Source organism: Podarcis filfolensis, assembly GCF_964270895.1.
Source record: "Podarcis filfolensis genome assembly, chromosome: 7".
Classification (NCBI taxonomy): Eukaryota; Metazoa; Chordata; class Lepidosauria; order Squamata; family Lacertidae; genus Podarcis; species Podarcis filfolensis.
The window spans coordinates 76,211,128-76,234,875 of NC_139603.1; the positions used below are offsets into that span (position 1 = coordinate 76,211,128).

General features: G+C 43.4%; 1 protein-coding gene across 1 annotated transcript in view; it reads right to left on the reverse strand.

The window, feature by feature from the left end:
* Nucleotides 1-222: 222 nt before the first annotated feature.
* MRPL13 (mitochondrial ribosomal protein L13) overlaps nucleotides 223-23,748 on the reverse strand; it is a 34,798-nt gene continuing 11,272 nt past the window's right edge. The window contains exons 5-7 of the mRNA XM_083622362.1: nucleotides 18,299-18,385; nucleotides 17,435-17,556; nucleotides 223-491 (exon numbers count right to left, since the gene is read on the reverse strand). Coding sequence (XP_083478488.1) covers nucleotides 467-491; nucleotides 17,435-17,556; nucleotides 18,299-18,385 — 234 coding nt within the window. The 3' untranslated portion in view covers nucleotides 223-466. The remainder of the gene's footprint in view (nucleotides 492-17,434; nucleotides 17,557-18,298; nucleotides 18,386-23,748) is intronic.

Sequence of the window (23,748 nt, forward strand, 5' to 3'; positions counted from 1 at the left end):
TCCCGCTCCAGTAAGGGGATGTGTGTACAAAAGTCTTTGCTAGAGCGGGACACCTAAACTTAAGTGTGAGATCATTGGCTAACTGCAGGCTTCAGCAGGAATACGACAATCTAACAGCCAGCACACTTGCTCAAATGTTTTACGTATTATACAGTTACGCGTGCCACAAAACAAGTTCACCCAAAGGCCAGAACACTGTATAAAAAGAAGTAGATACTGCAGTTAATTTCAGAAAAGTATTTTTTATTGTCAGCCCCGTTCCCCCGTCCACGGAAGAAAAAGGGGATTACCAAGCATAAACAAATGAAGTAATACTGCCCTAAACCTGAAAAAAAAATCAAGTTTGCTTTAGAGCAGACAATTAAAGCTTTATGCAATTAACTAAACTGTGAAATGCTGGATGGCTTTTATCTTCTAGAAGACGAAGCATGTAGGCTCCTGTTCCCATTCTTTCACACTCTTCCTGCTACGCTGGTCGAAAATCTTTAGGTCTGCAAATAAAAAAAAAGCAGGGATTAATAAATATGCTAGGATAGTTTGTCAAATAAAACAAAGAAGAAAAAATAAATAGATCATAAACTATTATTACGGTGGTAATATTACTCTTATTACAGGTTGGGAACCTGTGGCCATTCAGACAGGACTACAGGTTCCTCGCCCTTGATATATTGGCAGCTAAAATAACAGTGCATCAGTCTGTGCTATGGAAAAAATACATGTGAAAAAATGTACCAAAGAATAAACAGAAAAATTAGGAGGTGGTCATTTATGGAGTTTCCTGTAACTTATTTCTGCTCATCTAAAGGAAACTAGCAAAGTGAACTGTAGTCCTGGTCCCATCCCACTCAAAACCAAACACACACACACACACACACACACACACACACACACACACACGCTCTCTCTCTGCAGCTAAAGATGCTTTGGGACGCAATAACCTGAAATGAAATACAGTGGACCCTCTGGATACAAATTTAATTCGTTCCAGGGGTCCTAAAAAATCTGCATCCAGAGGAGCCGCTTCTGTGCATGCGCAAGTGGCGAAAAATAATTTTGAGTCTGCCGCTTTTGTAACCCGAAGTTTACGTTACTCGAGAGTAACGTAACCCGAGAGTGTACTGTATTCAACTTGCGTTTTTCTCAGAACAGACCAACTGAGAAGAATGAATATGACTCAAGTTAGGTCCATTAATTTCAAGAAACCTACTCGTGAGCAAAACTTAGTTGACCACCACTCATGGGAAATAAGCCATTAGCAGAGATAAATGAGATAACTGCAACATACAGGCCGAGAACTGCATAGTATGTTGGATATGAAAACTGGAAAGCACCATCAGATCATCTCGTTTCGCAAATACAACAAGGGAGGGAGCCTCCCAATTCCCATGACCCAGGAGAGCTCCGGGTTCTGCTGAGCAGATGGGAAATGCAGAAATTGGCAACCGCATTGCTCAGCTGATAAAAATGAAACAAGGCTGCATGCATCAAATCAGTATACCACACAAGCTCTCCAATGATCTGGAGGCCAGACCCTGCTATTTAACCCCCCCCCCCCAAATATGGCAGTTATTAAAAAGTGTTTATAATAGTTAGACATAGACTGACTATGATGTAGATGCTCACCAGGCGCTGCTACATCTACACATATTTAATTAAGTTCTTTACCCTTCTCCCAAGTGATGCACGGGAATCCACTGGTCAACATTACTGAGTTGCTTCACTCCCTCCCTTCCTCCCATTCTCTGCTTCTGCTCTTGCAGTGGAGTAATGAGTTGGCAGCCATAAAAGACAAGTGCTAATTGGAACATTACTATGCTGTTTCGTTACCTGGGACTGGGAACAGGCAAGGCTATTCTGCAGCATTTCACAGTCAACACCAGGTATCTGAACACTGACTTGAGAAGCAGCTGCTGCTCTAAATACAATGGTACCTCGGGTTACAGACGCTTCAGGTTACAGACTCCCCTAACCCAGAAATAGTACCTCGGGTTAAGAACTTTGCTTCAGGATGAGAACAGAAATCGCGCAGCAGTGGTGCGGTGGCAGCGGGAGGCCCCATTAGCTAAAGTGGTGCTTCAGGTTAAGAACAGTTTCAGGTTAAGAACGGACCTCCGGAACGAATTAAGTTCTTAACCCAAGGTACGATCAATCTCTTTCTCTGATCAATCTCTTTCTCTGAAACCTTGCTAGGTTTTCAAAAGCTGCTGGTATTTTTTTGTCCTTTCCAAAGAGTTTTAGGCACGAATGCAGGCCAGGCCCAAAGAAAACTGCTTCTGGCAGCAGAGGTCTCCACGAAACGAAACATCTCCAATCCCAAGAAAGCCCTTAAGAGCGTTAATCGATATCCCTATGAGCAATGGCCGTATGAAACCTGGGGCATTCCTCTTTCACTCTCTGAGTTTCCCTTAACAAAATATAAAAATTCTTCTGCACTTGGAACAAATCAGCACAGTGTAACCGAAGAAAGTACATGACCTTTGACAACTGGAAGCCGTGGGTTAGAAATCTGGGCAAATGGGAGGGGGGGGGAACTGGTTTAGAGAATTTTTGAATAAATGGATGCCTTATAGGCCTGTGAAAGCCTCTGTCTTCATCAGAGGATAAAAAGTGGGTTGCGATGAGGGCCAGTCTGTTTTACCAGTTCCTCACCACCCTACTGTGCCCATAACTGAAAGCTATAACTGAAAGAACCACCTGATGTGATCGCAATTAATTTAACTCATCGAGCATTAATAACTTGCAGCTTTGAAAAAGTAGCCCAATGGTCTGATCTAGAGACCTGCGTCAGGTACTGCTTCTGCTATGGATTTCTTCTGCATAAAAGATATTGCATTACATTCTTCATTAAATTATCTTTCCACTGATATATAATTGTATGGTATTACTCCAAAAGAAAGAGGTGCTATAAGCCATCAAACCTCAGAAATGCACTTTTCCCTAAAGGTTCCCACAATTTTGGCCACCAGTGTAATTTAAAAATGATCTCAGGGCCAAGAAAGAACGTTCTCCAAAACCATGAACAGCCGCATAGGGTAGATAATACTGGCTTAGAAGAAGCAATAGACTGTCTCGCTTTAAGGCAGTTTTGTATGTTCGACAGCCACTATTTTAAAGAGGGAAAAACTTCCCAAACTAAATACTGTCTTCCCGTCCTGTGTACGATGCTATTTAACACCCCCAGAGCCTTGTTAAAACGTATTTTCAGTGGGTACAAAAAATACGTGTGCTAGAAAATTTGCTGATGAAACTGCTGAAATAAGTGACAGCAAACCGTGGTAGTTTTTAGCCCAATCTCAATAGAGTCACTGTGGAGTTTGCTCCTTAGCAAAACCGCAGGCAGCGCATTCCAGTTAAGGTGACCCTTTTTTTGCCTAGCAATGCTCTGCAGACCAAAAGCTGGGGTTTGGCTGAAGCTGTATGGTGGGAATAGCAGCCTATTTTATTTTTAACAGCATAGTAAACATAATTAACAAGACTCTGCAGCCTTTAATGACAAGGCGTATCCCCACATTATTTCAATGCAAATAAGCACAAAGGCTGATAAAAACTGGAACTGTGTTGTATAAAGGCAGGAAGAACGCCCAATAGAGCAAGGATGCATCCCTGTGTTCCTATGCAAAGCTAGTTTTAAAGAATGGCAAAAGATTTTCACATTAGCTATCATGGAAGTTAAGAAGGAGGGTCAAACCCTCTTCTCCACTGTAATTACGAAAATACAAGAGCGGAGGAAATCAAGGCATAGGTCTTTATCCAAATGGCATGGTGGATCCAACACAGAGAGATAAGTCAACATTTAACTTGGATAAATGGGAGTTATTCCTTCTTTCTGGATTATAGTGACACAGAAGGTGTCCAGATTTCAAAAAGTACAGTGGTTACGAACTTAATTCATTACGGAGGTCCGTTCTTAACCTGAAACTGTTCTTAACCTGAAGCACCACTTTAGCTAATGGGGTGTCCCGCTGCCACCGCCGTGCAATTCTCATCCTGAAGTAAAGTTCTTAACCCGACGTACTACTTCCGGGTTAGTGGAGTCTGTAACTTGAAGCGTTTATAACCCGAGGCACCCCTGTAATGGAATCTTTAAAAATGTTTCTCAGATTATTTTCATTCGAAACTCCATTACATCACAACATCAAGCAACATATTCAACGTTATGTCAAAATTAGCACAACCAATTTCCCCTTCACTTCTAACACGTACTTGGAAGACTATCACAGCTTTCTTAGCTGTCTTTAAGTCTATGAAACATTACCCCACAAATACAGAAATACCAAGATTTGTCAGCAGAAGTTGCTTACTAAGCCAGCAATATGCACCTGGTATGACGACTTTGAAGCCTTCAAAATGGCATTTTTTCTATTTGCCTGCAGGTCAGCCCCTCTTCTTGTCAAGTGAGAAAAACTACTCCCATCCATGTAGTGATTGGCAGGTATTCATCACCTCCTTGCCGTGGACAAACCTGACTTTTCTGACAGGGCTTAAGTTTTTCTGAAGCACTGCATGAGGTCACTGCCTTGCAGCTAATCTATTAGCGGTGTACACCAACAAATCTGACACGAAGAGATTAAGTAACAGGACAAACGCGAAGTTGAAAAGGGCACTAATGAGTCTGAACTCCGGTTTGGGTGAATGGCTGGGAGAACTTTTCCAGACATGGAATCGAGACAGACACTCAGAAAGTCTCTGCAGAGTTGTGCAGCCGTTTCACCCACAGGGCTGCTCCCACATCCATTCATGTGGATTTCTTGCAGATATAACTCCCAAGTGTTTTACAATCCATGGCTGGCTCCTGAGGGCAATGCCAGTCTTGACAAACAAACAATAACAATGCACTCTCTCTACCAATTCTGCACTGAAGTTAGCGGTTGGACAATTTCTGCAGAAAAAGCTGCTGAAGTCTGAAGACTGGATGGTTAAAGAATACTAGGCGTTTGAGCTACATATGACTCCTGCCCAGTTCTAGTACAGCAAGAGGACAGCCAAAATTGGAAGCGAGAGGAGACGCAAGAGGGGAACGGTGCGCAGAGCGTGCACCCTGAAAGAGATCCCTCTCATCTCTGCTATCCAGAATTGGCCTCCAGTCATTTACGGACTCATTGTTAAAACCGTGTTTATGGAAGACAATCTTACTCAGCTACGAGTGATCGCAGAAGAAGAAGAGGAGGAGGAGGAAGAAGAAGAAGAAGGCCAAGAAAGAGGGGAGGCTAAGCAGAGTGCAAGAATCTAAGTTTTTGAAAGGAACAGAAAGATCTGCACATGATTCAAAATGGCCAACCAACGCTGAAATGTCTAGTATGCATCTTTGAGCTTCTGGTCTTATTAGGGTGAAAAGGGACCTGAAGAATCAAGATCTTTGTGCTGTCGCCGGTTTACATTTTTCTGCAAACAGAATTGCGTATGAATGGAGGGAACACGCAGTCTGCTCCCCAAATGCCCCCTTCAAAGCTGCACTGGCCCTGGCAGTCCCAGATGACAAGGAGAAAAGAAATTCCATCTCCTTCAAGAACTTGAGATCGAATCAGGCCATTTGCTTTGCTTTAGACCATTCTTTGTTCTAGCTGCAGTCGAGAAATTAAAAACCATCAAGGAGAAAGCCATGCTCACAAGAATGTGGAGTTATTATTAGTCGATGACAGCAATGCTGCCCTGTAATAACGCGTCACTACTTCTCTTTCAGGCTTGCTTAACAAAATATGTTTTCAACAGGCTCTTTAATGTTCTATTTTATCTGTATATATAAATAGAGGGGGGTGGGAATGTATATACCAATTTATTTCAGTCAATGTAATCAGTCACGTACCACACTAAGCCAAACCATAAAGGTAAAGGTAAAGGGACCCCTGACCATTAGGTCCAGTCTTGGCCGACTCTAGGGTTGCGGCGCTCATCTCGCTTTATTGGCCGAGGGAGCCGGCGTACAGCTTCCGGGTCATGTGGCCAGCATGACTAAGCCGCTTCTGGCAAACCAGAGCAGCACACGGAAACGCCGTTTACCTTCCCGCCGGAACGGTATCTATTTATCTACTTGCACTTTGACGTGCTTTTGAACTGCTAGGTTGGCAGGAGCAGGGACTGAGCAACGGGAGCTCACCCCGTTGCGGGGATTCAAACCGCCGACCTTCTGATTGGCAAGTCCTAGGCTCTGTGGTTTAACCCACAGCACCACCCGCATCCCACCTCCCTTTAGGAGACAGAGCCAAAATGGCAGTACTGTTCTATAGTCACAGGCCAGATTAGAATCAGACTGGAACAGGTCCTGTGCATATTGAGCCCCATCAGGGGAAAAGGCAGGGTTGCCATTAATTTGGTTCTGAATTGATTTTAGAATGAATTGATTTTAGTATGTATTTCAATTAATTTATTGTAATTTTATGTAAACTGTGTTATTTTTTACTGTTGTTAGCCGCTCTGAGCCTGGCTTCGGCTGTGGAAGGCAGGATATAAATAAATTATTATTATTATTATTATTATTATTATTATTATTATTATTATTATTATTGATGCATATATTACGATAACAACGTTAAGAGAGCAAAGTTTTCAAGAATATACTGGTGCGGGGCGGGAAATCAATGCATTCCTTATTTTTTACCAAGCAATAATCCTGCTTCAGTTCCTTCTGTATCTGTTTAACTACAAGAGAATGTAAATATTTTACTATTTTGATGCGCCTCTCATGGTTCACTAGGTAGTGCTTATGCACTTCATCTGACAGCAACAAAGACATCCTTGCAAACTGGAATTTTAACCTGGGGGTAAGGTTAGCGAGAAAGGCAGTGGAAGACTTAAAGAGGGGTGCATTACAGGGATAAAGAAATCATGGGATTAAGTTTAAACAGCCAAAAAGGCTTATATGTGGATTTGCTGACCTTTCGGATTCTTAAAATTTTATTTTGAGCCTTCATATTAGAGCAACACTCCGGCATCTAGCCGCTGGGTAAATCTGAGGACTGCAAGGGAATGAGAGCCCCTCTTTTGAAGTACCTGATTACCTGTGCAATGCTTCCCTGGGGGAAAAGCAAACGTTGGTACTTAACCGTGATAAGTTCCTTCTCTGTAGGGAGAATTGGGTTGTTTCTGCCCATTTCACCACTGGCAGGAAGTTTTTTTAAAAACAAACAAACTTTGAGTATACTTCAGGGCAGGGTGGATTTGATTTAAATCAAATCGATTTACCGTATTTTTTGCTCTATAAGACGCACCAGACCACAAGACGCACCTAGTTTATGGAGGAGAAAAACAAGAAAAAAAATATTCTGAGTCCCAGAAGCCAGAACAGCAAGAGGGATCGCTGCGCAGTGAAAGCAGTGACCCCTCTTGCTGTTCTGGCTTCTGGGATAGCTGCGCAGCCTGCATTCGCTCCATAAGACGCACACACATTTCCCCTTACTTTTTAGGAGGGAAAAAGTGAGTCTAATAGAGCAAAAAATACGGTAAATCATGATTTAAATCACTAGTCAGTAAGACTTGATTTAAATCACTAGTCAGTAAGACTTGATTTAAATCACTAGTCAGTAAGACTTGATTTAAATCACTAGCCAGTAAGACTTAATTTAAATCTTTTTTATTTTTTTTACAGACTCATTCTTGCTGGAATAATCTTAATATTTACAACCAGATGAAGGTTTTATTTTTGGAATAATACATTTTCAGAGTAGTTTTTACAGTTATATCAAAAATTACTGACTTGGTTATACTATTAGAAATACATAAGACAGATAATTATGAAATGAATGTGAGGTTTAAGAAGTTTATATTGGGACAACTTTTCTGCTGTACTTTATTGGACAGAGAAAAATAATCATTTACTTAATAACAATTTAAGCAATTTATTTAACTGAAGCAATAACATTATAGCATATGTATCCATGTTTGTTAACTGACGTGGTTAAGCTTTTTTTAAACAAACAAACAAACAAAAACAAACTAAGACTGAGTTTTAAGACACACGCAAAACTTAAAACAAATCCTTATTTCCTGATGAATAGTCTTTGGACTATAATGTAACTTAAACAGAAAACTATCTTTAGAAAGATTTTTCCTCCAAAAGCATTTTATTTTAAAAATCATTTAAATAAAAAAAATCTGATTTAAATAAAAAAAATATCTGATTTTTATTTTTTTAAATCATTGATTTTTATCCACCCTGCTTCAGGGGAGAGACAAGCCCCTGGTCCCAGCTCAACTCATCCTTAAGCAAGTAACTGCAATAGCAACTAAGGAATAGGAGGGGAACACAGTGATTTCAAAGGAACTGTTATGTACTGAGTTGAATAGGATCCAAAAGGCAGCAGTCTGATTGGCCCTAGAACAATAGGATTCAGAATGCAGCAGTCTGATTGGTCCACAGGAGCCACCCAATCCAGCTCCAGGTGGAAGTGAATCTGCGACCTGATTGGCCTACAGGAGAATCCTGGAATTAGCCAATCACGTGGGGCCCATTGTGTAAATAACGTATATAAAGCGGACATTCTGGGTGAACTTCCATTCCTCCTCACCACTATGAGCTGAATAAAGAGCATGAAATCCACTCTTGACTCCGAGTATATTTCAGGAACATGCCCCCCTGATCACTGCATGAAAGGAAAGCTTGCTAGTGGCCCCTTTAACTAGCACAGGAGAAAGGGAAAACGGAATAACCCTGGCTGAGAAGGCCAGAAAAGCTGGGAAAGAAAGATAGGAGGCCCCTGGACCTTGGGGCAAAAGTCTCATACCCCTCTGGGCAACCCTCCGAGATTCAGCGTCCAATAGTCTGATAGGTCTGTGGCAAGCCGGGTGGGGAGACTGTGGAGGCCATGGGGAGGTCCAAAGTCTGTCCTAGACAGGCAATCCACTCCCCCAACTTCTCAGCACCTCCTGAAGTGCTGGAGCCGCTGGATCAGGTTTGCCGAGACCTCCTCGGCTTGGGCTGCTGTCAAGGGAATTCCAGGCCCCCTTCCACAGGTGCCTGGGTTCCCAGATTCCTCTGAGGAATAATAATAATAATAATAATAATAATAATAATTAATAATAATATTTATACCCCGCACATCTGGCTGAGTTTCCCCAGCCACTCTGGGCAGCTTCCAACAGAACACTAAAATACAATAACCTATTAAACATTAAAAGCTTCCCTAAACAGGGCTGCCTTCAGATGTCTTCTAAAAGTTTGGTAGTTATTTTCCTCATTGACATCTGGTGGGAGGGCATTCCATAGGGCGGGTGCCACCACCGAGGAATCCAGAGGAAGCTCCATCTCTCAGAAAAGAAAGTCTCCTCCTTTCTGCTGGGTTTTCCCTCTGACCCTTTCCGAGGCTTTCCTCCCAAGTCCGGAGGCCTTCCAAGGGCTGTAGGCCCAAAGGGAGCTGAAAAAGTGGCTCCAAGAAACAAAGACAAAGGAAGAACAAAGGAAAGAAAAATCCCTTCCAATATGGCTCTCCCACCTGCTTCTTTTGCCCAGAGCATAGAATCATAGAATCATAGAGTTGGAAGAGACCACAAGGGCCATCGAGTCCAACCCCCTGCCAAGCAGGAAACACCATCAGAGCACTCCTGACATATGGTTGTCAAGCCTCTGCTTAAAGACCTCCAAAGAAGGAGACTCCACCACACTCCTTGGCAGCAAATTCCACTGTTGAACAGCTCTTACTGTCAGGAAGTTCTTCCTAATGTTTAGGTGGAATCTTCTTTCTTGTAGTTTGGATCCACTGCTCCGTGTCCGCTTCTCTGGAGCAGCAGAAAACAACCTTTCTCCCTCCTCTATGTGACATCCTTTTATATATTTGAACATGGCTATCATATCACCCCTTAACCTCCTCTTCTCCAGGCTAAACATGCCCAGCTCCCTTAGCCGTTCCTCATAAGGCATTGTTTCCAGGCCTTTGACCATTTTGGTTGCCCTCCTCTGGACACGTTCCAGTTTGTCAGTGTCCTTCTTGAACTGTGGTGCCCAGAACTGGACACAGTACTCCAGGTGAGGTCTGACCAGAGCAGGCAAGAGACCTCCTACCAGTGGCAAAGGCAGGAAATGGAACAGGGACAAGGGTCTCTCACCCGAAATATCCCTCAAATATATTTTTTCTAGGCTTCCTGCCGGTGGTGAGATAGGCGGAGACAAGCCCACATCATAGATCCCAATTTTCCCCCAAGGGAGAAATAACCTCTGTTTAGGTTTAGGCTGCTTGCAGCAAAGTACTTCGTTATTTTCTATCCCCCTAGAGTGCTTGGTTTTTGCAAAACTCCACTGCAAAATTTAGTTATGATTCAGGCATATTAACCCAGAGCTCAATATTTCTCGCTGCAATTTGTACTTCATGCAAGATTTGTTGAGAAGGTAATTAACTGTGGCATTCATAGGGGTACTCAAGGCTTAAGCAGATTTTGAACCGGGGACTCAAATCGATTTGGGATCAGGCTTAGTAGGCTGGCTATAAAATTTACTGCTTAGGTTCTGCTCAAACCCAAGTTGGAATGGTTCGATTTAACCTGCCACATAACAGTTTCCAGAAGAAGCAGAGTGAAATCCAATAGCTTTTATTTCAGCTTCCTGTCTCACACTTGCATTCATGACTGAAAGCAACCAAAATTGAAAATGGGTAAGAAAGCATTTTGCTAATGCCGTCTGGTGAATATTCAGCCTGGACAGAATGAAAGGATAGATCAACAGAGGGAAAAGTTGGTCACGTAAAACTTATTTTGCACTTCAAAATAGTGAACAGTTGCACAGTTCAAAGCACCTCAAGTAAAACAGAATACAAAAAATGTGGCTTTGCTAGTCAAGCCAAAATTTATGGTCACCAGGTTCCTTCATGGCTTGGCAGAAGCAACATCACTGCCCAGTATCAGTCGGTTACAGACTCTCACACCCCAGCTCACCGTACCTGTGAAGAAAAGAGCTGGGCTTTTGTTGATGTTTGGCAGAGCAGCTCAGAGCAGCTCATTTGAGCAGCAACCAAATAAAACCCACCTCTATTTACTGTGGGGAGGAAAGGTGAATAATAAGAAGAATAAATTTTATTTATACCCCGCCCTCCCCGGCCAGAGCTGGGCTCAGGGCGGCTAACACCAGCAAAATTACAATAAAAACATAACGGGGGGGGGGGACACAACAAAATAATTTAAAATACAGCCTCATTTTAAAAGTAGCCCTTGGATCAAAACCGTAAGGGGAGGGAGAAAACATAAGAGTCAGACTGAGTCAAAACCAAAGGCCAGGTGGAACAGCTCTGTCTTGCAGGCCCTGCGGAAAGATGTCAAGTCCCGCAGGGCCCTAGTCTCTTGTGACACAGTGTTCCACCAAGTCGGGGCCAGGACTGAAAAGGCCCTGGCCCTAGTTGAGACCAATCCAACCACCTTGCGGCTTGGGACCTCCAAAGTGTTGTCATTTGTGGACCTTAAGGTCCTCCGCGGGGCATACCAGGAGAGGCGGTCCCGTAGGTACGTGGGTCCTAGGGAAAGAGCATGCCAGTTTCTTCTGCTGTTGCTTGGAGGGGGCGGGGGGAAGAAGGGGGGACGTTCAGGGTGCTTCTGGTGGGCAGCAACCATCCTTTACTGCTCTGGGTGATTTGGCCATGCAGCTGCCAAACAACCCCAGTCTTCCTCCCAACCTCGGAGCTGGGAGTTGCTACACAGCTGTTGGGATGATCATGCTTCCAAGTTGCAAAGGAGGCTACTCATTTGGCACGCACAGCAAATGAAGACACTCATTAAGCTGCGAACCAGCTAAAGTTGTGATCCCACTCCTGAGAAACAAAAGCCGAAATAATTTTGTAGAACTTTTGCTATAGAGAAGCTGGAAAACGCAGCCACACTCAGCTCATCTTTCCTCCGAAGAAACAAAAAACGGCAGGTAAGCTGGCACTCCCACAGAAGTATTTTTAGCCATGCATGATTCCCTGGGGCAAGTTATTTTATGCTCAGTCTCTCTCAGGCAGCTGGAGTGCAAGGGGCCTGTAATTTTCCAGTTAAAACAGTGCCTAATATTCACAACTGAAGGCAGACACTTTTCACGCACATTTTACTAATTATAAGCTGTGCCGTTAAGTACCATTTCCCTGCTTAATTCCACATGGCATTTCTCTGCGTTAAAACCACTGGCTTCCTGTAACCTTCTTAATTGTGGTGGTAACAGACTCCAATTTCACAGCATAAAACTGCGAAGGTCTAACATTAGCAGGATTTTTATGAAAACATCTCCTGGCTTCCATATGAGGAGAAGCATCAATATCACTTTGGCTGGAGTCTTATGGCATCTCCCAACCCATTTCCACCCCCCCCAACTATATTTTTTTCACAACTCTCCTTTCTGCACTAAAGATTCTTGCCGCCTCTTAATCCCCAAGTATGCAGTGCTTTGATTGCTTCCTTGTTCTTACGAAACGAGGGGTCAAGTGCTTTCCCCCTTTCTCAGCAGTGGGAAGAAAAGCTTTCTGACCTCCTCTCTCACTTCCTCTTTTGGGTGAAGCAAGATACTTAAATGTTTCTTGAGTGGGGAGGGAGAATCTGAAGGAGAGTCAAGCCTAATAGTGTTGTTGACAGGAGCTTCTCCTACACTTGAGTAGGAACCTGGTAGAGACACATGCCCGACTGGCATGTTCCCTCCCTCCTGGCCGATCGTTCGGGAGCTTTAAAAGCTTTCTTCAGCCCGAACATCACAGCGACCGATGCCAACCGACACCGGCACACTTAGGGATCCGCAGAGTTTGCGCATCATGTGTGACAGACCTCAGCAACTCAGCATTTTGGCTAATCTACTTTATTTACGTATTAACACACACGGAGCACTGCAACATGGCTCCCTCTCTCTCTAGCATCAGACAGCAAAGAGAAAAAAACAAAGGACAATTGTCCCACTTCACGGAACAAAGTAACACAAACATCCTGTTTCTGTCACTTCCCACTCTGTGGAGTCAAAATATACACCCTAATGTGATAGACAAAAATCCCATGACTGCAATCGTGGAGCAGGAATTCTAACAGTTGTAACAGTCACTTCTGCAGAAACAAGATAAACTTCGTATTTCTCCCCATCTCGATTCTGAAGGGAAATGCTAAGCCAAGACTCTGACTGCTCAGAGACCAAAGGGGTCCAGGACAGGGCATCCAGTGGTTAAGAGACAGATACCAGTGTTCAAAATTAGCCAGGCACCAGGCACATTTTGCACCTGGCTTTTGAGCACTTGCAGCCAAGTAAAGATCTGGAGGTGCATGCCTGGGGATCCTTGGATCTGGAGTAATACCCCATCCCGCAGAATTCTCTCAGTTATATTTTATCTGTACAACTGGAATGAATTTCTGGAACCTGAATGCTTTTGTCTGTGCATCCTGAGCAGGAGCTGTTGCCATTAAGAAAAAGAGGTCGGAATAGGCCAATATCTATGTGGATTGTCCCTGGATTAAGTTCTCAAAGTTCTCAACCTAGCTCAAGGTTGTGATATGAACTAGCCAGATGTTTAACGGAGAATCAATCACAGTCTGCCCATCATTTGAAAAATAAGACTTTAGAGCCGTCTTGCCCCAAAATGGCAACTAGACATTCCATTTAGAGCCTATAACCTTGGTTTAAGGAGTCATTTGGCCCCTAGCTTAAATATCTGAGTGAGATACATATATGTCATGCACAGTAACCACCAAACTGTCTCCACAACACCCGTTATCTATTTGTTTCTCATCCTCTGTGGGCAACAATCTAGAAACAAACCTTTTAGGCAATCAAGGAGGAAAGAAAGGAGAAAGAGGCAAAGGACAGCCAGGAACCACTGGTGAAGGAACCAGCAGCTCAGGCATCAATTCTGGTAGACTCTTAATTCCTTGCCTTTTAGCTATTATAGTGCTCACCAAGGTATCCGGATTTTGAAACAACCAGGAATATAGCCAGATGAAAGTATGCAAAATGAAGTTAGTTTATGGAAATCTGCATGCTTTCCATTGTTCCAGACACTGGGTGCAGACAGAAGGATATATATTCAGCATTTATATATTGGGTTTTTTTTTTTAAATAGATGTTCAAAGTACTTCAAAAACAAGCTTCCCTCCTACCACATTTTTCGCTCCATAAGACACACTTTTTCCCTCCTAAAAAGTAAGGGGAAATGTGTGTGTGTCTTATGGAGCAAATGCAAGGGGGAGGCAGGCAGGAAAAGCCCTCAAGAGCCGCGCACAAGCTCTGTGCTGCTTTTGCAGGCTTTTCCCCAGGAGGGAGAAGGGACTGACGCGGCCAGTCAGTCCCTTCTCCCTCCTCGTAGAAAAGCCCGCAGGAGCCACACACTCCTTAAAGGGTGCACGGCTCCTGTGGGCTTTTGCGGGAGGTGGGGGTATTGCCATAGCCACGCGCAGCCCCTCCGGCCGGGAGAGGCTGTGCGCGGCTATGGCTTCTTTAGCCACGTGCAGCCTCTCCCGGCTGGAGAGGTTGCACGCGGCTAAAGAGGAAGCCAAGATGTCTTGGCTTCTCCCATAGCTGCGTGCAGCCTCTCCCGGCTGAAGAGGTTGCGCACTGCTAAAAAGGGATGGATCCTGCTCGCTGTCTTGGCTTCTTTTCTCTTTGGTGCTGGGGGGGGGGGACCCGGGCTTCCCCCGGCAGCCCCAGAAGCTCTTTGGGGGTGTGTGTGTGGGAAATAATATTTTTTTTTCTTGATTTCCCCTCTAAAAACTAGGTGCGCCTTATAGTTCAGTGCGCCTTATGGAGCGAAAAATACAGTATGTTATAGACCAAAGAGGGCTACATGGCCGTTCAGTATCACTGTTCTGACATAGTGGACTGCAGGAGGAGAGAGACAAGCAGCTAAGGGGGTTTGTAATTGTGGCGAGATTCTGAGATGTCTTGGCTCGCAGTCTAAGTTCATACACTACACCAGATAATATTAGAAGGGTGAAATGCTTCACAGAGGGGAAAGGGTCAGACACCTGGACTCTCCTGGAACTTTTTCCTTGACTCGTCGTTATTCCAAAGTTAGCAGACTGTAAAGTCCTATTTGGAAGGAGAATGGCTTTAAATAATCAGGCTCATAGGGAACCAGCTCCAGCTCTTGAGAATTCTCTTTCAGGTGGTCTCTGTCTTTCTGATTCTCTCTGTCCTACGTAATCACAGGATGGAATAATTCTGCATATGCCACAATAAGATGGAAATACTGTACTTGTAAACAGCAGTACATTTCAAATTTTGCTCGTTATAAGAGCATAGCAGGATTGAGAAAGAGGTAGGAGCACACTAAGTTTCCAAGACACTTTTTATCTCCTCCCTAAACAAAAGAAATTAAGCCCATATAATATACTGAATAAATAAAATAGTAATAATTATATTACTTATAACCCACACATGTGACTGGGTTTCCGCCACTCTGAGCGGCTTATAGCATATATAAAAACATAGTAAAACATCCAGCATTAAAAACTTCTCGATAAAGGGCTGCTGTCAGATGTCTTCTAAAAGTTGTGCAATTCTTTATCTCCTTGACATCCGAAGGGAGGCTGTTCCACAGGGAGGGCGCCACTACCGAGAAGGCCCTCCGCCTGGTTCCCTGTAACTTGGCTTCTTGCAGTGAGGGAACCAGCAGAAGACCCATGGAGGAGGAATATCTGATTTTAACTTTTCCTTTCTTCCTACAACCACAATGCCCAACTATCTTTTTTTAAGTCCAAGGCTCAACAGTTAATGAAGGTGAAGACTCATTCAGTGAGCGAAATAACTTTCTTTAGGTAAGGCAGAATTCTTTCAAAGCATTGCAGTGAAAGGGAGGCTCCGTCCCTGCCTTGTTTTGTAACGTAAGAACCTACGAAGAGCCTGTGGAAGACAAGCAAGCAGGATTTGAGAACAAGAGCACTCCCCCTTCCTGTGGTTTCCAGAAAACTGGTATTCAGAATCATTGCTGCCTCCAACTGTGGATGCAGAGTATTGATTTCTTATGTTCTCCCATCACTCTTATATCACATGCAGAGAATCTGAAGTGAAAGTAAGGTCAGTATGGAATTCTTATTTAGAACTCTGATGTATGGGCCTTGCTACTACAGTAGTACCTCGTGTTACGTACCATCCCCCTTACAAATGCTTCGGGTTACGCGCTCCGCTAACCCGGAAGTAGATGCCCCTTGTTGTGACCTTGGCGGATGTGAGCGGAAGTCACGCTCCGGCGGCGCAGCAGCAACGGGAGGCACCATTAGTGAAAGCGCGCCTCATGTTACGAACAGACCTCCGGAACGTATTAAGTACAGTGGTACCTCGGGTTACAGATGCTTCAAGTTATGCGTTTTCAGCTTGCGCACCGCGCCGAACCTGGAAGTACCAGAACGGGTTACTTCCGGGTTTTGGCACTCGCGCATGAACGCTAAAGCACGCTTTGTGCACGCGCAGAAGAACCGACTCACAACCCACACGTGTGCAGACGCGGTGCTGCGGGTTGCCAATGCTGCGGGTTGTGAACGTGCCTCCTGCATGGATCATGTTCGCAACCCGAGGTTCCACTGTACGCAACACGACGTACCACTGTAATCATATAATGTTCCAGGAAGCTCATCAAATGTTTTGCAATACATTTTACTCCTGCATCATTACTGTACATTGGTATCTCAGCAGCGGGTCTTTAACTAGCAGATTTCTGAGGTGGTCAGAGGCGGGGATCCAGGCCCAGTTGCTTCCCAGATTGTCATTCATAAAGGTGGCACCACGCAGAATACATAGAGCTCATACTGACTGCTGCTGATTACAATTGCACAGGCATATTTTTATAGACACAGTGACGGTAAAACTTCTATGACAGGAGAGATGGTCGTGGGAAGAGAAGAGGCATCTACCCTGCACTTAAAAACAAGCTCTGCTTGGGTAGCATCACCTCAAATGCCACCGAAAAGGCAATATTCTAGTGGGTAGATAATGAGCTTGGAAAGTCTGCTCTGCATGCTAGATTTGGCTCCAGTGTCCATCACAAAACACCCTTAATACTTGACGCAAGTATTGGTTTCAAGATTGCATTCTGGTTTGGTAAAGGAATTTATCTCCTCAGCTTCCTGCTTTCTTCTCTTTGTAAATAAAGCTTAAGACACATATTATGGACTGCTTTGAAGGCTGCAACTTAATCCACTCAAAGCCTTACAAATACCTGTGTGTAAAGTATTCCACGCGAAAGCAGGCTACTATATTTTATAGGTGAGACCATTGTGTTTATAAAACTATTCTGAAAACATTTTCCTAGAGGACCAAAAACAGGCATGCCTTGATGTCTATTATTTTAAAAGGAAATGCGCGCGCACACACCCTCTCTCACGAAATAAGAACAAAATCTACTCTCAGAGTAATCCAAAAACTGAAGGGACAAATGTATATGGCGTATCTGCCTTCATCTTTGCTTCAAAGGCATTTTAAAAACATTTCTCTAGCCGCTTAGAGGCTAACGCATTCTTTAAAAGCTAATCCATCACGTGCGGTTATAAAAGCCCTGTGCAAGGACTTTTAGGCACTTACGGATTCCAGAGCCTTGGGAAGGCATCGATTTCCTCTTGCGTATATTCGTCAAACCTCTTGGGCACTTTGCGGGGCTGCGGAAGCACCTCTACAAGATTCTTGCGTATTTCTTCGGGGATTACCTGAGGAAGAGGGAAACACAAACAGCCACTGGCCATCAACTGCCGTATTTTTTGCTCTATAAGATGCACCCGACCATAAGACACACCTAGTTTTTAGAGGAAGAAAACAAGAAAAGCCAGCAAGAGACACGTTCGCTCGGCGCGGCTCTTTAAAGATAGAGCGGCTCTTGCTGGCTTTTCCGGGAGGTGGGAGAAAGGACTGATGGGCTGCCCTCCATCCCTTCTCCCACCTCCCTGAGAAGCCAGAGCAAGCTGCACAGCTATTGCTGAAGCCAGCACAACAAGAGGTGCTAGAGGCGCTGCGCAGCTCTCCCTCTTGTTTTGAGTGTTACGCTGAGGTCTGTCTGTTTTTCCTATTTATTTTGCATTTCTGTGGCTCTTTTTTTGTGACTGTGTGGAACCAAGTTCCGCTACTGATTGACTGATTAGTTTGGTGACTGCAGTACATTGTTTATTGCTTTCATTTTATGGATCAACGGTCTCATTAGATAGTAAAATTCATGTTAAATTGCTGTTTTAGGGGTTGTTTTTAAAAGTCTGGAACAGATTAATCCATTTTACGTTACTTTCTATGGGAAAGTGCGCCTTGATTTTGGAACGCTTTGGTTTTAGAACGGACTTTTGGAACGGATTAAGTTTGAGAACCAAGGTACCACTGTACACGGATTGAAAATGTAGGTTAGAATTTGCATGGGTACAGTCGAGATTGGTACACAAGAAACAATACTGGCAACTAACTTACATCATCTGCAAAGATGTGCAGCCTTTGCATCATAGTTCTTCTGAGAAGGTTTTTGGGGAGCATTCCATACGTAGCCAGTTTTACAATCTGCAAAAGAAAACACATAACATTGGCTATCTCAAGGTCTCAGAAATCTTCAGCCTTCTAATACAGAATTAAATAAGAGAATTTTATTTTATCTTTCATTTTAAATAAAAAGATAAAGTTTTAAACACCCACCTTTCTTAATTGGCCTGACTTGAACCCCTAGCTGCACCTAAAATGTTTTCTCAAGGCTCTGTCTGCACCTAACTTTTTTTTAAAAAAAAAACACACACCAAAAACTTTTGTTTGCTGTTTTGGGCACTTTAAAGAAGTCATAGACAGCAATGCTTGTGTGTCAATGCTTCCTTCTTCGTTCCTTTACAATGTGGCTGGGAATGTCAGGTTGCATGGTGAGTTCCCGCCCCCCCCCCAGTGGAAATAAGGACACATGACACAATTATTAAGGTTAATGGGTTAAATAAGGCCACAACTTTATTGGTTACAGGTGATGAGCGGTATTGGCTTAGGCATTGGTCCTAACCGACTATATCCGACTCCAGCCCGTCCGCTTGAAGTCCGGGAAGGGTTAACCACCAGTAGGGGGAGTCCTGCTGATGCACATCAACTAGGAACTCCCCCAGGGTCACCAATTGGGGGGGCGTGCCTTAGGACCTCCCCTCCCCAGGCTTCGGACAGGGCCACACCCCCCAGAATCCTTTATCGGACTACCCTTCAATATGTGGGGCAGGTGATGGTGTTACCTCCCCTCTTCCATCTACAGAATACCAATGCCTAACAGCCAATACCAAGAAAGTTGTGACGATTTGCTACGAGGTAGGCGAAAACCAAGTGGCTGGTGCCAATTTGCCAAGTGGAAAAATTCCTACCAGGCCCCTCAATGGCAACCAACCAAGGTCCATAGCAAGGTCAAGGAACGAAAACCTTAAAGGGCGGGAGGGTGGAAAAAGCAAGAACAGCTGGCGGGCGGCAAAGAGGGAGATCCCTGGCTGCGTCCTGCCTTAAATAGGGCAGGTCACGCCCCCAGAGCCAGCCAATTGGCCAGCCAGGGGGTGACACGGCCGGGAATCCCCTCAATCACGCAGGGGCTGGGCTCCAGCCGCCGCACGTGTGGTGGGGCCACGAAGCCCGCAACCCCACCTCCTCCGTAGGGCGGAAGTTGCTCTGCCTTCAAAGAGGACCTGCAAAGGCAACAGGAAGCACCAGTCCTTTGTGCTTCCTGTTGCATCGTCTTCCCCAGCCCAGGGAATGTTTACTATCGGAAATGACAGAGCCTTCCTTATGGGATTCCTCCCATGCCAGGTAGCTATGACACTCACATAGCTGCATTAAAAATCCCTGCTAAACTATTATTTCCTTCATGTTATTAAACATGCCTGGATTAAATGTGTGCCAAAATCTGTTTTTTAAATGCAGAAAACCTGCAGGGTCTTTAAAAAGGAAATCCCTATATAATTTTAAAAAGTGGTGACTAGACATTCTGTTTTTGCGCCTACAATTCAAGTCCCAGGAGCAGTGATGCTCCTAGCTTTTGCATCCCAGTTTCTAACACGGGCCTTAACTATTCTGAGCTACAAAGCACTTTCAGTTCTTCTCTCTCTCTTCCAATCCTGTTGGCACAACACACTAAGGATTGGACAGTTAATGGCTATTTCTGACTATCCCCATTTGTTCATTATATGTAAATGCTGACTATACTGTAAATATTTAGAGGTGAAAGACAGATACATTTATCCAAATAATTCTTTCCAAATGTACAAGTGTATTTGGTTTCAGTTTTAAAAACAGAGCCTGCACCCCATGTAGCTACACACTCATAAATTCCCTTCCAAAATATAATATGTTGTGCCTCCCTTATCTGAATAATATTTTTAAAGTATCACATGTGAGCAATACACACACACACACATACCTGGATTCTTTTTTAAAATGTAAATCATTTTAGAATAATTTCAAGTTTTGATCTCTGTTTCTAGAAAGACAGCTTTGCCTACCTGAAGAACGGCAGAAGGACTGCAATTCTAACCATGTCTATTCTGAAGTAGCTCCCATTGAACTCAATTGTGCTTATTCACTCTTAGTGACTGCAGCCTTAGACAGCACCACAAATCACACAAAACACAGTAATGTCTAGTTCATCTCACCTTGTATCCTATTATCATTATATGGAATTGAACATATATAGTTCAAGTTATTCTGGGAGAGGAAGGGCGAGATGTCAAATGAATAAATGATAATAATAAATAGGACACAAATTTAACTAGATATTAAAGAAGGGCAGCGACAGGTGGGGAATGCAGGACACATCTCCCAGTTTTAAGGTTGTTGTTTAGTCGTTTAGTCGTGTCCGACTCTTCGTGACTCCATGGACCAGAGCACGCCAGACACCCCTGTCTTCAGTTTTAAGGTACTGTATAGCTTTGTCTTTAACTGCAGGCATTGAAGCCTATGAAAATTATTTGCTTAGCGATTTGCTCAAGATGAACAGGCCCATTAATAGCAAAGGTGAATAAGATCTATGGGCCAATATTCATCTATACAAAGGAACAACAGCTGAGTGCTGACATCAACGACAACGACAACAACATGCCAGCCATCTGACCAGTGTTAAGAGACTCAGATATACAAGCTAGGGGCCAAATGGCTCCTTAAACCAAGGTTATAGGCTCTAAATGGAATGTCTAGTTGCCATTTGGGGGCAAGACGGCTCTAAAGTCATATTTTTCAAATGATGGACTGACTGCGATTGATTCTCAGTTAAACATCTGGCTAGTTCATACCACAACCTTGAGCTAGGTTGAGAACTTTGAGAACTTAAAGAAGAAAAGTCCCTTGATCCAGGGACAGTCCACATAGATATTGGCCTATACCAACCTCTTTTTCTTAATGGTGACAGCTCTTGCTCAGGCTGCACAGAAAAAAAAGCATTTTGGTTCCAAAAATTCATTCCAGTTGTGCAGATAAAAAAATAACTGATAGAATTCTACAGGATGAGGTATTAGTCCAGATCCAATGATTCCCAGGCATGCATCTCCAGATGGTGGAAATGTCAGGCCCATTCTGGCAGCCAGGCATCTTCACTTGGACTCAAGCGGTCAAAAGCCAGGTGCAAAAGTCAGGTGCAAAATGCGCCTGGTGCCTGGCTAATTTTGAACACTGCATCTGACTGGGTTGTGCCAGCTCTGGGAGACTTCCAGCATAAAAACTGGAAAGCGATACAGACTTTACTCAAAGGGAAACTGTTATATAAAAGCAAACCTCAAAACAGAGGACTTCTAATTCTAGAACTGTGGTTGTACCGTGCCAATCTGTCAAAGGGTGTACATAAAAAAAAAATATGCAATCAGCAATTTAAGATCAGCTTACATGATCAAGATATATGTGTGCAGCTTAGGTTGAAGAGTGTGAAATAAAGTGATGAAAAAAAATAACCAACAAGTAATCGGAATTGTGAAAATAAGAACAGACATTAGTCATTGCAAAATGCTGATATATGTGTAATTTAATATCCTGTGTAAGGTATTTAATATAGGAACTAATCTAAAGTAACTTCCTCTGCAGTTAATAGTCACTACACAGTTCTGGAATACGGTCAACAAAAGTACCGTATTTTTCGCTCTATAAGACGCACCAGACCACAAGACGCACCTAGTTTTTGGAGGAGGAAAACAAGAAAAAAAATATTCTGAATCTCAGAAGCCAGAACAGCAAGAGGGATCGCTGCGCAGTGAAAGCAGCAATCCCTCTTGCTGTTCTGGTTTCTGGGATAGCTGCGCAGCCTGCATTTGCTCCATAAGACGCACACACATTTCCCCTTACTTTTTAGGAGGGAAAAAGTGAGTCTTATAGAGCAAAAAATACGGTAATTGGAAAACTCAATGAAAGGGAAATCTGGGAGTGGAGAAAGAGTGAGAACACAACTAAATGATAGTTACACATGTCCCTCTGGAGGGAGAGGGAGAAAGAGAAGATCCTTTGCTTCAATTTATTTATTTTTGCAGTGCATATCAATGTTAAACTTCAATTCCCAATAATCAGATATGCAGAAAAACTCATGACGAGTGCAAGTTCTATTATACTTGTCAGATCTCTTGAACAACACAATCCTCTTCCTTTTTACTCAAAAATTACTGTTTCCAGTAAGTGCATATGAGAACCATAAGAAACCTATATTAATTGCTGGTGTTCCCACTCTGAACATGGTTTAGTTCCCCAGCTTTTCTAATAAACACCCCAGAATTGAGGTCCTTGAGATCCTTCAGCCCCTGTGTGCAAAACACACTGAAAAATATTTTGCCCATTTTGTTTTAAAACGTCTACTTTTATTTTATTTTTTTTACATAAACCTGCCTTCAGATTTGGAGTTAAGAACTCTTGGAGTGCATTATAATAAGAACTGCTGTGTCGTTTTGCATCTGGAATTGCTTTCTCGTCAGGGCAGTTTCAACGGTTTTACGTCTAGGATTTGTTTACAGTAGAAACTACTATATTTTTCAGGTGCTTTTTTTTGTGTGTGTGTGTGCATTAAATCCTGAATAAAAGCCACAAAAGACACCATAAATGTTGGTTTTCAATAGACAGTTTACAAAGCCAGTAAGAGCAATGCAATCTGGAAGGAACATAAAAGCCACAAGTCAAAAGCCAGAAACTTTCACTTCCAACCTTCAAGTCGTCACGTGCTCCTCTTTCAAATACAATGGAGAGAGCTCTATAGATTTCCACATATGCCGGCAGAGCGGTTTTACACAAATGCACCTCATATTACAGTTGGCTTAAAAAACCCACCTTGGCTAAATTAAGAGAGATTCAAGGTATTTTTCTTTTGTTCAAATCAGGCTCCTGGGGCGCTACCTTGAATCGGGGGGAAAGAGATTCAATCCTCGCCCTGTACTGCAACAATCCCCAATACTACTCAAATTGCACCCCTGTATTCTGCCTTCATGTTCCCCCCTCTACAGTTTATAGCTGCTCTAGGGACATGGGTTCATTCCAGTCTCCTGATCCAAGCTGAGCCATCCTCAAATACGCTAGGGGATTCAATTGCAGAGTTTTCTCACGTAACATGCAGTTGGGCCCTCTTGATGACATGGTTTGGACTGGAGGGTCGTATTGATTTTAGAAATGCATACCCCTCACTCATCACCAGTCTGTTCCCAGGTAGGCTTGCAAGCAAAAATGAAAGCTATAATGCAGCTACTAAATATACTCCCATCAATAAAACACAGAAAAACCAGAGATTTATGAACTCCCACTTATAGCAGGAGGAGAACGTGGAAAGAGGGACTTTTCAGTTGCTTATATCCTCAGGACTCACTGTCAGTCCCAATAACATCAGAATAGCAACATCAGTTCATAAGGCAGCATCTATTTCATCTTTATTTAATTCTTGTTATCATGTTCTTTAGCAA